The 15950-nt window shown below is 38.6% G+C and overlaps 1 protein-coding gene across 8 annotated transcripts in view; it reads right to left on the reverse strand.

Moving 5' to 3' along the window:
• Window positions 1–15950, reverse strand: part of znf638 (zinc finger protein 638) — a 244564-nt gene that overhangs the window by 108558 nt on the left and 120056 nt on the right. For all 8 annotated transcript variants that reach the window (XM_039751902.1, XM_039751905.1, XM_039751903.1 and 5 more), the window contains exon 2: window positions 5657–7175. In XM_039751902.1, the coding sequence (XP_039607836.1) occupies window positions 5657–7175 (1519 nt within the window). The remainder of the gene's footprint in view (window positions 1–5656; window positions 7176–15950) is intronic.

A 15950-nucleotide genomic window follows, 5' to 3' on the forward strand; every position in this document is an offset into this window, starting at 1 on the left:
AAAATAAATTGTATTGTATAGCATCTGTCTGCTGATAAATACCTTTGTTTTGCAAATGCATCAATTAACAGCGCTGAACCATCTCCCATTCAGCCTTTCATTTGCACCTTCTGACACTTAAGACTATTTTTAGCACTGCCAGATCGAATCATCTCACAAACTCAAGTGTGTGTTGAATATTTTATAGGACAAAGCCTTATTAGGAGATATAGGAGCAACGATATATTGTTATTTGAAATACGTACATTTCATGCGTCTCAATTTCTACAACAATCATTATAAATTTACAATGAAACAAGAAATGTTAGGTCTTGTATACACAAAGCAAATTGTTTTTATAATATCAAATATAACCACCTGAATGTGAGGTTTTTACATTTTTGATAATTGCACTTCTGTGATGTCAACCAGCACATAGCTCTAAATTGTCATTTAGCATTCAGTGAAACACACACAAATACAACTGCAAGAAAATGTCTTAATTAGGAAATGCTATTTGGACTTTCCAGTCTGTAACCTTCAGCAGCATGTCATTTGAACAATTTTTTTTTTAATTCAGTTTTATCCTTGAATAAAAGCACACTTGTTCCATCATTACTTTTGTGAAAATGTTTCTTTTATATTCCATGTCTTAATATTTGTACTTCACATTCAGAGTAATGAAACAATTTGGCTTTTATCCAAGAATAAAACCGAATGAAATCGTTCAAATGACATGTCACTGTGAATGTGTAAAGACTGAAGTCCAAATATCAGTTGGTACAAAACAGACGTTTGCATTCATGTGGATAACTGTGTTTCATGTTTCACATGTAAAGGCAAGGTATTTATACAAATCAGTGCAATAAGAACATTTTTTATCAGTGCCTTTATAATTACCATAACGCAACATACGATAAGCTTGATATATACACATTACATAACATAAGGACTTCACACACACACACACAGTGTAACAAAACAATGTCTTGCAGTGAATGTGTAAAGAATGTGACTTTTGACCTGAGCCAGTAACAGTCTATGCAAATTTATGATACTCCGTCAACACTAAAAAGACAAAATTATCAGTGCTATCATAATTACCCAAATGTGATATAAGCTCTGTATAATAAACACATACATTAGCTTTATGTCTACAAGACCTAACATTTCTTGTTTCATTGTATATTTACATAGATAATTGTAGACCAGGAACGCACAAGAAAAGTATTTCAAATAACGATATACAATTTTCTAATTTTCTATATAAAATCTTCAACTCAGAAGATTAAACTATAAGGGAGAAGATTTGAGCTGGCGGTAATAAACTGAGAGCAAGTGTCAGGAGGGGAAAACAGTTGGCTGAATGGGGGATGGGCGAGTGCTGGTTGATATACTGTATGTAATGATTTATCATTTGAAATACATAAACTTGATGCGTGTTCCACAAAGCAAATGTATGTTTATTATATCAAATATAACCACCAGCACACAGACCTAAATTGCCATTTAGCATTAACTTTTCCAACAAACCTATACAGACTATTTCTCAAAAGAAATGTATTGAATATATCCAATAGGACTGCTTACATGCGAAATGCACACAAATACATACATGCATGAAAATGTCTTTATATGGAATTATCTGGACTTTCACAGTAACGAGACAAGTGTGCTTTGATCCCAGAATAAAGGCGAATACAAATAAATATTTCAAATGACATGTTCATGTGAATTAGGGTTAGAATACGACATAGGCTCTATATATACACATTATAATTTTATTACAAAAGAAAGACTGAAATAATACAGTGTCAGATCTCTGGGGGGAGAAGAATGTAAACATGTTTTTTATTAACATTGTAACAGTCTATTAACCAGCGACAGTGATGTGAAGAAGTCGTCTGTTGACCTTCCTAAATAAGGAGTTGCATTGAACGTGACTGTTTGAAGTATTTTGTTGTCTATTTCTAAAAAGGTTCTGCATTCACTTGAAAAGCCACATAGCACTTTGCATATAAATCCTTCATGTGCTGCCAGTCATCCTACAGGGGAAGGGATTTCCTAAAATGTCCTCAAGAGGCTTATGAAACAGTTTCTGAACAAGGGCAGAAGTGTAACGGACAACTTCTTCACATTGGCTAATAAATAAACTGCTGCAATTTTCACAAAAAATTGATAATCACTCGGATTCAACACTGTTGAATGTCACTGTTATTTGTTCAGAAATGGCTCCATATATCGAGCTTTTGTCACCTTTTGGTAATTAGAAAGGCACTGATAAATCTGTCTTTTTGCACTGCCTGATACAAGTATCAGATTTACACAGACTTTTACTGACAAAGATCAAAAGTACGATTTTATTAAATCAAATGTAACTGGCTGGAAATGAAACATGCAAGCACACACATGAATGCAAACATCTATTTTGTACCGACTGATATTTAGACTTCACAGTCTTTACACATTCACAGCAACATGTTATTTTAACGATTTCTTTTCAATTGGCTTTATTAATGGATAGAAGTCAAATTGTTTCATTACTGTGAATACAAGTCCAAATATTGTTTTTGAATGAAGACATGAAATATAAAACAAAACACTTTCATAAAATGAATGACAAGTGTGCTTTTATTCAAGAACAAAAATAAAAAAAACAGTTTAAATTACATGTTGCTGAATGCTTAGACTGAGAAGTACAAATAGCGCTTCCAAATAAAGACATTTTCCTGTATGTGTGCTTGTGTGTGTTTCACATTCAAGCAGTCATACTGGATATAATAAGTACATTTCTTTTGAGTGACATTCTGTGTAGGTTTGTTAGTTGCAAAAGTTAATGCTAAATGGCAATTTAGATCTGTGCGCCGGTTAGGTCACAGAAGCGCAACTGAAGAGTAAAAAATAAAAACTCAAATTCAAGCAGTTATATTTAAATATAATAAAGGGCCAGACGGCTGACTGAATGGGGAATGGGCGAGTGCCACGAATTGACACACATGCAAAACAAAGGCGGCTATCAGCTGGCAATTTGATAAGATAAGGTCATACAGGTTTGTTTGTGTGTGTGTGTGTGTGTTAGGTAGGAATGCTATTGTTAAACAATAACAGACCACGGACGCGAGTTAAATTAAAAAACGTTCACCTACTGAAGCTCATAAAAAGGTAGAAAAGTTTTCAATAGCATTTCTAAAATGGTAGTCTTTCACTGGTCTACAATCTGGTATTTCATGAAAGGAATACAAGTAGGAACCCCCTGTTCTACCCACTAATGGTGATTTGATCTAATAAATAACCATTATCACCGCAATGGGCCACGATGTGATACTCAAAGAGCCAAAGAGACTAACAGCCCTAGACTGACAGCTAAGGATCTGCAGTCATCTCATACTTTATTCTTTTTGTGGAAAAGGGACAAAAAAAAAAAATTGGGGCAGAGTGGTGGCTCGTAAATTAGGGATTTGCACATGTAAACTGGTAATGGAAAGCTGGTGGTTCGAATCCTGTAAATCCCAAAAGTGACTCTACTTCGTTGGGCCCTTGAGTAAAGCCCTTAACCTGCAATTGCTCCATTGTGGGAATGACGTTAATCTGCATCCAGCCCTGCATGGAAAAACCTGGGGGTTGGTGGCAGAATTGGCACTCCAGACAACATAAAAAAACCTCACACTGGTTCAACTCCGTTTGAACTTCTGTGGTGCTGAGGTGGCAACCATTGCAGGACTACACTCAGGTCCTAACCTGGGATCCTGAGTTGGTTCGTTATGTGGTGGATGCGGCAATGCGCTGTATCAGTGTGTGCTCCCAACATCTTTTGGAACAGGACCACCTCAATTGCTAAACTAGACTACTGGGTTCCATTACTAAGACTTAAATAAAGATTTAACTCATTTCAGGAGTCAGTCATGCAAGAATGTAGAACATTACAAAAAGTTCAAACTTTCCTTTGCAATTGTGTATTTAATCTATGAACAGACATTATTCCAAAGTTGTGCTATACTGGTAGACAGGTGATCCATGGAATTGTAATTCTTCAATAATGCTATTAGAGTATGATGAATATGTTACAAGATTTTTCTGGTATGGAAGACAGAAGAAGCTTCAAGATTAGGTAGTTATACTCTAATTAAGGTACTGGAGAGTGGCAACTGGTTAAATGTTGATGAGCACATGGTAAGACTCATCGCACTCAGTAAATGTGACAACCCTATAAATATAGGCATAAAAATTTAAATAAGTTTGATATTTGACACAAAATTATAATGAAAAAGTGAATCTGTTCATTCAAACACCTGTTTAATGTACACAACTACCTATACAAACAGGGAACAAACATTTTCAGAAAACTAGCTGAGGTGTTGATGCAAATGTAGTCAATGTGATGATGTGTCAAGGAGGGTGTGACTTCACTATTAACTAGCATACATAAAACATCGTTGAAAAAGATGCCTTTCGTCAAATAGAAAACCGCTATAAAAAAAACAAAAAAAACAAACAAAATCTGTTTAGGTGACAAGAACTGCAAGGCATTCTCCTCCAAGTTTTAATTTAAAGCAAATCTTAGGGGATGATAATTTCAAAACAACTGCTGTTTTGGAACAGATATACAACATCACTTGCTATCTGAAACCAATATCCATATGTTCCAGTGAGCAGCATTTAGTTACTTTCACAGAAGTTTTAACATGTACACAGACACAATAGGGCTTAAAATACTAAAATTAATAAAAATCATCAAAATTTAACTGAAAATCAAAATTGATTAAATACACAGAACAATTACAGTAGTTTAATTTCCCTTAATTTATTGTTACAAGAGATTAACTTTAATTTGCTAAATCAAGTTTGGACTTGTGGTTCATCATTTGTCTATAATTTACATTTATTAATAAAATCCATTATTGTTTATATCTTTAGCTACATGAAAAAAACAAGGTATCAAATAATCTTTATTTTAAAAAAAAAACAAAACAAAAAAAAGAAACACCAGCAATACTGAAAATGTGGTTTAGCAACAAATATCTCAGTGCAGTGGAACCTCGGGTCATGAACATCTCGGACCACGTACAGATCGGGTTACCATCAAAAAGTTTGCCAGACTTCATCTGTTCACGACCACACGCTCGGGTGACGAACAAGCCAGTTTCCCTTCCGGTTCGTACGCACCGATGATTTCCGCACATGTTCAGTCTCTCCCTGTGCATTCGCTGTGCAGCGAGAGAACGAGCAGAGAGAGAGAGAGAGAGAGAGAGAGCGCGAGAAGGCAGTTAAAGAATGCACCAAGCTTGTTTTTAAAGAGACTGCAAGGTTAGTTTTCTCTGTTCAAGGTTTTCTCAGTGTTATTCAATGCTTTTACATTTAGTTTACTATTACGCTGTGCATTCTATGGTACTATTTTTGTGCTTAGAAACCTTTAAAAAAATATATATATTTACTTACAGCTCGTACGGTCCGAAACGGATTAATTATATTTACATACAATCCTATGGGGGAAATTACTTTGGGTCGTGACCAAATTGGGTTGTGACTAGAGTTTTGGAATGAATTACGGTCGTGACCCGAGGTTACACTGTACTCCGTTACATTTAACGTTTCGTTGTAAAGATTTTCAACATACATCACAGGGTGCAATCTAAACAGCCATCAGTAAAAACTTATACAATACTAACAGACCACTCACCTGCAACTGAACACAATCTATGTTACACAGTGAACAAGTATGTGGAAAGATTCTCGGGGAGGCAGCGTAGTAATCATTCTTCATGCTAGGGGTTGGCAGTCTCTTGCCCACCGAGGGCTCATTTTGAGGAAACGCTGAAGCCCAGGGCGTTTTCATCATGGTGAAGGTTTCTTTCGCCAATACACCAGCTTCTATTTGTGTAACCCTAGGAGGGTTGGTTGGGGTAGAGCTGGCAATCCCCACTGAAGCTTGGTTGAGCCCGTCTGATTTCTGACTAGCCGCTTCACTTAGTTGCGGCCGTCGATCGACCGGCAAGTCCTTGCTCAAAGGTGAGCTTGTTTTAACAGGGTCTGAGAAAACAGACCCATGACCAGCATCAACCTTAAAGCTAAAGGAGGAAGCAGACACAAGAGTATCAAGGGAAAATTTAGGCTGTGTACTAGGGGGTGCAGAAGTAACTATATCCTCCTTAGTCAACTCTTTTGATGGCAAGTCTCTCTTATAAAGAGGTGAATCCTCCTCAGGAATACTGAATTTACTTGAATGTCCATAATCGATGATCTTGCTCTGTCTGGACTCACTGCTCAGAGAATCTCCACCCACAGAAGAGGATTTGGAATGATCCACATCAGAAATCTGCCTTTTCATTTTTCTTAATCTAATATCCCTCAAAATAAAGGGCAAATTGTCTGGGGTGAGCTGATCGTCTGGATATCGGCTTAGCTCTTCCAGGTCATCGTTAGAAAGTCCAAAACTGGCCAATATGCTGGTGGCATTTTCATTTATGTAGACAGTTGGGCGTCTTCCTGCTGGGGCACCTGGATGATTCTCTGCTGCTCCTCCTCTGGCTTGGTTTCTCTCTGGGGCATCTCCCATTCCAGAGGCAAACAACTTTTCAGGTGGAGGCTTGAAGGAAATCCATTCAGAATCTCTGTCTTCAGGAACCTTGACCATATGTTGATCTCTTACACCTGCCAAATCTTCCACTTTGCCTTTCATCATTCTGGGGTTCATCTGCTGCAAACCCTGTGCCAACATGCGACTGTCATCCTGTGGACCTCGAGCCTGCATCTCCATTCTTGGCTGCATTTCTGGGTGAGGAGGAAGAGATCTTTGGGGGGGACCTTGAAATCCCATTTGCTGATTCATCATCTGAGGCATCCTTCCAGGTGGTCCAGAAGACACCATACCTTGAGAAGCCATATGTCCCGGGCCCATCATCATAGACATTTGTTGATTCATGGCAAACTGGTTCGGCACCATTGGCCTCTGCCCAGGAAAACGTGCTCTTGGATTAAACATTGGGTTAGACATTGTAAGTTTTAGTAAAGCCTGGTTGAGAAGTGACAATGTTGGTGAAGAGAAGCTGCTAGAAGTGACACAGTTCAACTGGTGAAGAGCCAGCTGCGTCTTAATCTGGGCGAGCTGCAAAGATGAGGGACCCAATAGTAGTGGGTTCCCAAAGCCAATGTTCAAGGAATTTGCAACTGGCACACAATTTTCCAAGAATAATGCAAAGCTGAAAGTTAAAAACACAAACAGAATTATTGATTTCTTCTTTAACAGTCCAGTCAAATGAAGATGACAATGTAAACGATCAATAGACACAAAAACAGAGTAATAAGACTTCAAGCCAAAATGACAAAACCTTTAATGCGATCTTCCCAGCTCCATAGAGCACCAAAGGAGCAATGTGGTCAAAGTCTGAAACGCTTTTACACACACACCAGAAAAAAAAAAAAAAAAATTACAAATCCCAACCTCAAATAGGAAGCACAATTAAAAACATAAAATGCACAAATTCAGAGAGATTTTATGAATTTTCTTAAGATAGTTTGCCAAATATAATACTCTATAGATTTATAACATATATTGCTTTTAAATAGAAGTTTATTTAATGTGGCTGATCTCTTTGAACGAAATGATGCAGAGTGCATGTATAACAAATACAACTGCAGTTTAGACATAGGTTTTTATTTCTAACATTATGACTAAAAGACAGCAAACACAAAGTCTGAACAAACTAGAAGGATATACTGATGCATGTTTACTGATATTTCTGGTACTGTTCACTGCTATAGTCCTTAGTAATAAGTGTTTGATGTACTGCATCACTGTACTATGCATTGTATGTACTCTTCTGCGATGTTATGGTTCAACTCCAGTGAGACTAACAAGTACTATACAGTATAATAAATATCTAAACTAAAATTTATGTTTTGCATCAAATGCTGTGACAGCACCATTAAAATCATGAAAATGACAGAAAGAGGTGGAGGAAAACAGAAGCCATGTACAATTACCATCATTCCTTAACCATTACTAATGCACACATTTAAATACAACAATCCAAGAAAATCCTTTACACAACTGACCAAGAAATTACTGATACAGTGGTCAATATAAATTAACTATATACAGTGGTGTGAAAAACTATTTGCCCCTTTCCTGATTTCTTATTCTTTTGCATGTTTGTCACACAAAATGTTTCTGATCATCAAACACATTTAACCATTAGTCAAATATAACAAGTAAACACAAAATGCAGTTTTTAAATGATGGTTTTTATTATTTAGGAGAAAAAATCCAAACCTACATGGCCCTGTGTGAAAAGTAATTGCCCCTGAACCTAATAACTGGTTGGGCCACCCTTAGCAGCAATAACTGCAATCAAGGTCAGGATAACTTGCAATGAGTCTTTTACAGGCACTGGAGGAATTTTGGCCCACTCATCTTTGCAGAATTGTTGTAATTCAGCTTTATTTGAGGGTTTTCTAGCATGAACCGCCTTTTTAAGGTCATGCCATAGCATCTCAATTGGATTCAGGTCAGGACTTTGACTAAGGCACTCCAAAGTCAATTTTGTTTTTCTTCAGCCATTCAGAGGTGGATTTGCTGGTGTGTTTTGGGTCATTGTCCTGTTGCAGCACCCAAGATCGCTTCAGCTTGAGTTGAACAGATGGCCGGACATTCTCCTTCAGGATTTTTTGGTAGACAGTAGAATTCATGGTTCCATCTATCACAGCAAGCCTTCCAGGTCCTGAAGCAGCAAAACAACCCCAGACCATCACATTACCACCACCATATTTTACTGTTGGTATGATGCTCTTTTTTTGAAATGCTGTGTTCCTTTTACGCCAGATGTAACGGGACATTTGCCTTCCAAAAGTTCAACTTTTGTCTCATCAGTCCACAAGGTATTTTCCCAAAAGTCTTGGCAATCATTGCGATGTTTCTTAGCAAAATTGAGACGAGCCCTAATGTTCTTTTTGCTTAACAGTGGTTTGCATCTTGGAAATCTGCCATGCAGGCCGTTTTTGCCCAGTCTCTTTCTTATGGTGGAGTCGTGAACACTGACCTTAATTGAGGCAAGTGAGGCCTGCAGTTCTTTAGACGTTGTCCTGGGGTCCTTTGTGACCTCTCGGAGGAGTCGTCTCTGCGCTCTTGGGGTAATTTTGGTCGGCCGGCCACTCCTGGGAAAGTTCACCACTGTTCCATGTTTTTGCCATTTGTGGACAATGGCTCTCACTGTGGTTCGCTGGAGTCCCAAAGCTTTAGAAATGGCTTTATAACCTTTACCAGACTGATAGATCTCAATTACTTCTGTTCTCATTTGTTCCTGAATTTCTTTGGATCTTGGCATGATGTCTAGCTTTTGAGGTGCTTTTGGTCTACTTCTGTGTCAGGCAGCTGCTATTTAAGTGATTTCTTGATTGAAACAGGTGTGGCAGTAATCAGGCCTGGGGGTGGCTACGGAAATTGAACTCAGGTGAGTTACACCACAGTTAGGTTATTTTTTAACAAGGGGGCAATTACTTTTTCACACAGGGCCATGTAGGTTTGTTTTTTTTTTCTCCCTAAATAATAAAAACCATCATTTAACAACTGCATTTTGTGTTTGCTTGTGTTATATTTGACTAATGGTTAAATGTGTTTGATGATCAGAAACATTGTGACATAAACATGCAAAAGAATAAGAAATCAGGAAGGGGGCAAATAGTTTTTCATACCACTGTAGTACACATTCCACAACAGCAAAACTAAAAGCTAACAAGTTATTTAGGTCCAATACAGCCAGCCAGATATGTTGTTCAACTCTGCAGAGACTTTGAATATGTGCAAAGAAATTGACCTGCGGGACCTGCAGTGAGCATAAAAAGGTAAAAATCATTACTTGTTTAGTTACTTTAGCCTGACAAGGATGGATCTACCCCTTAGTCCAAGGAAACGCCTGGTTCCTCAGAAATAGCTTAGAAAAGCTTCTAGCGCATTCTAGGCCAATTTTTAAATGTTCATTTAAAGTCATCCATTTTTATAATATAACCTTCATTTTACTGGTCTTTGAACCAAGTAGGTAAGAAGAATAAATAACTGCCTCCACACAATAAATCCAGAATGACCACAGTGTGTTAATTTAAAACCTCTAAATTACTTAAATTAGCTTTCTGCAGATCAATGCTACTTTTATTTACATTCAATATTCCTTCTGACTGTATGTAGAACTGCACATCAGTTTACATTACAACTCAATTTCAAACTATTCTGGAATGGATCCAAATTCTGATACCTATATGCTTAGACTTCATAGGACCTTACTCTCCCAACTCTTTTGTGCTCACAGAGATGCTACTTCCAGTGTAATTATCTGTAGATTTTACTTTCTGCAGTGCCCTTCTTACAAATGAATGTGGAAACAGACCCTATCAAGAGATCACCTTTCTCCTTGACTCATGCTGAACACATTTATATACCTGCCAAAATTTCACAATACTGTAGCTAGCGACACTGAATATTGTTACTGTACTATGTTACAAACGGCTGAGAAAGGTGTTGCAGCTTTCAGCTGTTCTGAAAAGAATCATGAATGCATACATAATTACCACAAATTTAACAGTACTTCAAATCAAATACTACAAGTAGGCCTGTGCCCGTTTTAAGTTAAAAAGTACCCTGAGATGACACATGGACAGGTGTTTAGAACATGTAATGAAACATAGAGCCTGTACAACATGCTGACATCATCCTTCCTGATGACTTGCACTGAGAGTGAGTCTGGTAATGCATGATGCTTACGCACAAAGCTTAATTAATATAGCATCTTGTCTTAACTTTTTGTTTTTGACCATCAAGAAGGAATCTGGCAGTAGTTTTAACAGCTTTTTTTGTACTTTAAATATGTATATATAAATAAAATCCCTTCTAAACTGCCCAAGAGTAAGCAAACATTGACAATGAAGTGCGAGTGTGCATCTTGATAGTGCGTGAGGGTTAAGGGTGATGTGGAGGCAGGCATATCATGAGGACAGTAAATAGCTGAGTTTATATCTGTTAACAATAAATGAGAGGATTTCACAGTAGGGAAGGAAGCAATGGAATGACTAGTTAACTTTGGTAAAAAGTAAGGATAAAGAACATAAACAGTTACATGATTGACAGTTATAATAAATTAGGAAAGAAAAGGAACCATGAAGAAAGCTTAACTCTTTTAGGGTGGATGTCGACTTTTGTCGACAGGAGGGGTTGAGGGCACACAGACAAAAGTCGACATCCAGCTGTTAATGGTGGCAAAACTCACTGTTACATCACAGGCATTCCCTCACTGCTTGGGGGAATGTTTGATCTAATCCTTACGTGTGCGTGAGTTACGAAATGTAAACAAATGTAAACAAAGGCAAGATGTCATCGACATCTCACGAGGGAGCGAAGCGAGTGCAGAAAAGAAAATACTCAGCAGACGATGTTTTGCACATTATCACGGAGTCGGACTCTGATTTGTTGAGTGTGATCAGGAGATCGAGCAAGAGAGTAAGCCGATGGGCTGCCAGCTGAGAGCATTCACGCAGCCGATGCACCTACGGCAAGGTTCGTGTGGGAGGAATACCCAGACATTGATCCACGGGAGCCAAACTGGCTACTAGACTTCACAAGACAGCATGGCTTGCTGTTGGACACGACAGATTACCAGCTGCTGGACTACTTCAGGCTGTTCTATCTGGAGGCTGCTTTTCAGCAACTGTCAGACAAGACAAACAGGTATGCAAAGCAATTTTTTTGAATCGCAGGCTTTGCTTGTACCGCATTCTCGTTTTTCAAAGTGGAAACCCACAACAGAAGACGAGATGAAGGGCTTTGTGGCATTACAAATAGAGATGGGACTAGACTGGTGATATAACTTCAGGGAGTATTGGTCCAAATGTGCTTTGTTCCCCGGTGGCTTAGGCCAGGTTATGCCGTGTTATAGGTACGTGCTGCTGCAAAGTTTTATTCACTTCTGTGATAACCAGGCTATAACCCCATGTATAAAGTTCAGCCCCTACTTGACACTGTGGAACCAACATATAAACATCATCATCAGTCTGGCGGTGATTTGTCTTTGGATGAATCTATGATAAAATACAAGGGACGCCTTTTATTTTCGCCAATATATGCCAGACAAGCTCACAAAGAATGGCATAAAGGATTTTGTACTGGCAGAAGCAAACACTGGTTTCTGCCTGAAAGTAATTAAATATACAGGAAAGTATTTCTTTCAAAGAGAGAACTGTCCCTTGACAAGTCAGGTTGTGCTGGAGCTGCTTCAGGGCTATGAACATTTGGGTCATGATGTATACATGGTAGTGCTGGGCGGAATACCGGTTCATACAGAAAAACGTTTTATTTTTGTTTTGATATGGATTTTCCTTATACTGCACCACCAGTTTAAATTGGCAAAACAATATTTCGGAATGTGGTGCAGTGGGAAACTGTTTAAGGGGGAACCTTTTTCACTGCTACACCGCTAAACACGCATGCATGAAATAAGCTGTAGCAGAGTATAAAGATGAACATGATGACCCAAAAAAAAAAAACAGGAGTCATGTCCGGTACCTGGAGATACTTTGGTTTTAACTCTTTTAGGGCTAATTGTTTTTTTTTTTTCTCTCCCAGGGCTGTATATTTTTCCAAAAACTAACATTTTTTAAAAAAAGAACACAAAGCAAGTGTTTAACATATCAAATCAACAAAAAATATTTACTTTTGACAAATGTTACTGTCTTGCATGTTGTATGAGCCTGCATACTCTATGATTTCACATACATATCACATACATTTTACACAGCAAAGTCCTGCAAAGTCTGATCTCGCTCAAAGCAACCAATTTCAGTCATTGCCACATTGCACTGCTTACAATACGTGTTGCTTTGGTGCCTACTTTTCAATTGTCTGTTGTTGCATTTTTTCACATATATTGTTAGCGTGTACTGTAGAGAGACAAGTCACCCTTTTGCCATTCCACTGCCACCAAGTTTTCTGCCCGCATGAAAACTGTATTGTCTCCTCTTTTCATCTTCTGAAACTTTATGAACTTTAGGCATGGCATTATAGCTTGGCTCACCCCATGGGATTTGCTTCTGTTTATTACAGAAGTGAATAAAACTTTGCAGCAGCACGTACCTATCACCATGCTGCAAAACCTGTCCAAAGCCACCAGGGGACAAAGCACGTTTGGACCAATGCTCCCTGAAGTTATATCACCAGTTCTGTCCCATCTCTATTTGTAATACCACAGCACGCTTCATCTCGTCTTTTATTGTGGGTTTACACTTTGAAAAACGAAAAAATTATTCTCGTAATTTTTCATTAAAGTAGAACATCGTAAACTAAACTTCATCTTAAAATTAAAATTTAATACATTTTCTCAAACCCCATCATAAGTTACGTAGCACATTACATGCTTTGTGTTAAGTGTTCCCCGAGCCTGGTTAATCGCTACGTGCTTCTTAAATTGACTTCCTCTTGCACAGAATACAGAATACATTAATTTCATGATATTCCTGCTCCCTGAACAAATTTCAAATGCTAAGATAAATACTTGATATGATTTTCATGATGAAATGCATTAAAGCATGTATTAATCATGTGGGGGCACGGTGGCATGGAGGTTGCACTGCTGCTTCGCAGCAAGGGGGTCGCAGGTGTTCCCTGCCTTGAATTTGCATGTTTTTCTGGTGGGTTAATTTGGCATGCTTCAGTTTCCTTTCAAGGTCATGTAGAATGTGGGGTTTTGTTATGCTGTATTGACCCTGCTAGTGTATGTTGCTAGTAGTCACCTTGAAATGTGCTGGCGTTCAGGATTTGCTCCTGCCTCGCACACAATGCTTGCTGGGACGGGCACAACCCTGAATGGATGGCATAAACATACATATAACGAAGATTTTTTTTTTTTTTTTTAAAGTTCTGAACACTCCATGGTCTAAGTTTATAACTAGTCTTAATTTCACAAAGGCGTCTATCGTGTGGTGTTTGGTTAAGTAGAGAAAGAAAAAAGAAGGATAGGAACTGGGGGTTTAGTACGTCAGAGACAGCACGCACGCAATAAAGAAAGCCCGTTCAGAAGAACATCCACTGAATTCTATGTTCGTGTCTCCGACCACCAGATCACAAACCCAACAGTTACACAATATTTAAGTTAAACCTGTGCGATACCAATTCATACATCCAGTCTTATGGAGACTCGTCACGCCTGTCAAAGTTCTCTGCACTGAACGTACGCCTGGGGACCCCTTACTGTGAAGGAGCAGCATCACCGCCACACTACCATGCATGTTTAATACCTACTTCAATGTATTTCATCCTGAAAATGATCAAGTATATATCTTAGCATTCTAAATTTTCAGAGAGCAGAAATATCATGAAGTGAATGTATTCTGTGTGGTGATCGCTGCCTGCACCTCCTCTTAGTGTAGAGGATGTCAATTTATGAAGCGCGTAGTGATTAACAAATGGGTTGGGGAATACTTAACACAAAGCATTTAATGTGCATTAACTTATGACGGGGTTTGAGAAAATCTAGTAAATTAAACATTGATTTTAGGATGACGTTTGTTTTACAATTAAAGTAGAATGTCGTAAACTAAACTATGAGACATAAATGTCGAGATTAAAGTGGAAATGTTGAGAATAAAGTCAACATGTCAACTTTATTCTCAACAGTTTTTTCTGCCCCGTGTCAATATTTTTTTTTCCTTCACCATCGCCCTAATACGATTCCGTGGGGCTATACCACAAATAGCATTATAAATGCAAGTTGCAGTTTTATTATTTATGTACAGTCCCTGACAAAAGTCGTCACTTGTGTACAAATTGACCTGAAGTGCCGCTAAAATATATTTCTAATCAAGATTTTGTTACAAGAAATGGGTCATTTTAATCCCATCAGCTTTTGTAAAGTAATGATGTTTCAGTGCAAAACGAAACTGACAAAAAGTATTCTAATATTCACAGCTTGGTAAAGCCCATTGAGTCAATTTTTGGCAAGACATAAGTGTTGTCGCCTTGTCATATGAGCTTCACCTGTGACTAATAATGGATCAATTAGGTCTCGGGTGTGTATTAAAAGAACCCCAGTACACTAGACCTTCACATCAACTGCAACTAGACCTCTGCAAACATGCCTAAGATTCACCCTGAGACTAAAGTGTTGATTATCAAGAGGCTGAAGACCAAATCCACTGCTGATGTGGCAAACACCTTCAATGTGTCTCAGCGTCAAGTTCAGAGGATAAAAAAAAAAAGATTTGAAGAGACGGGAGACGTTTTTGACAAAGCCAGGTCAGGAAGACCCCGCAAGACAACTGCTCGAGAGGACCGTTTGTTGGCACGAAAATCCAAGGCCAGCCCATTTTCCACTGCAGCAGAGCTCCACGAGATCTGGTCACCTGAAGTCCCTGGGTCAACCAGAACAGTTTGTCGGATTCGGTCTCGAAATGGCCTCCATGGTTGAATCAGTGCCCATAAGCCAGCACTAAACAAAAGACAATTGAAAAACCATGTGGCATTTGCAAAGGCCCACAGCCTGCTAAAAGGATGGACACTGGAAAAGTGGCAGAAGGTGGATTTTTCAGATGAATCTTCTGTTGAATTACACCAGTCACCGCAAATATTGCAGGAGACCAACTGGAACCCGCATGGAGCCGAGATTTACCCAGAAAACAGTGAAGTTTGGTGGAGGCAAAATCATGGTCTGGGGTTACATCCAGTATGGGGGTATGCAAGGGATCTGCAGGGTGGAAGGCAACATCAATAGTCTAAAATACCAAGAAATCTTAGCTACCTCTTATATTCCCAACCATAAAAAAAGGCCAAATTCTGCAGCAGAATGGTGCTCCATCGCATACTTCCATCTCCACATCAAAGATCCTTAAAGCGAAGAAGATCAAGATGCTCCAGGATTGGCCAGCCCAGTCACCAGACATGAACATCATTGAGCATATGTGGGGTAGGATGAAAGAGGAAGCATGGAAGACGAAACCAA

Source organism: Polypterus senegalus, chromosome 4 (genome assembly GCF_016835505.1).
Source record: "Polypterus senegalus isolate Bchr_013 chromosome 4, ASM1683550v1, whole genome shotgun sequence".
Lineage (NCBI taxonomy): Eukaryota > Metazoa > Chordata > Cladistia > Polypteriformes > Polypteridae > Polypterus > Polypterus senegalus.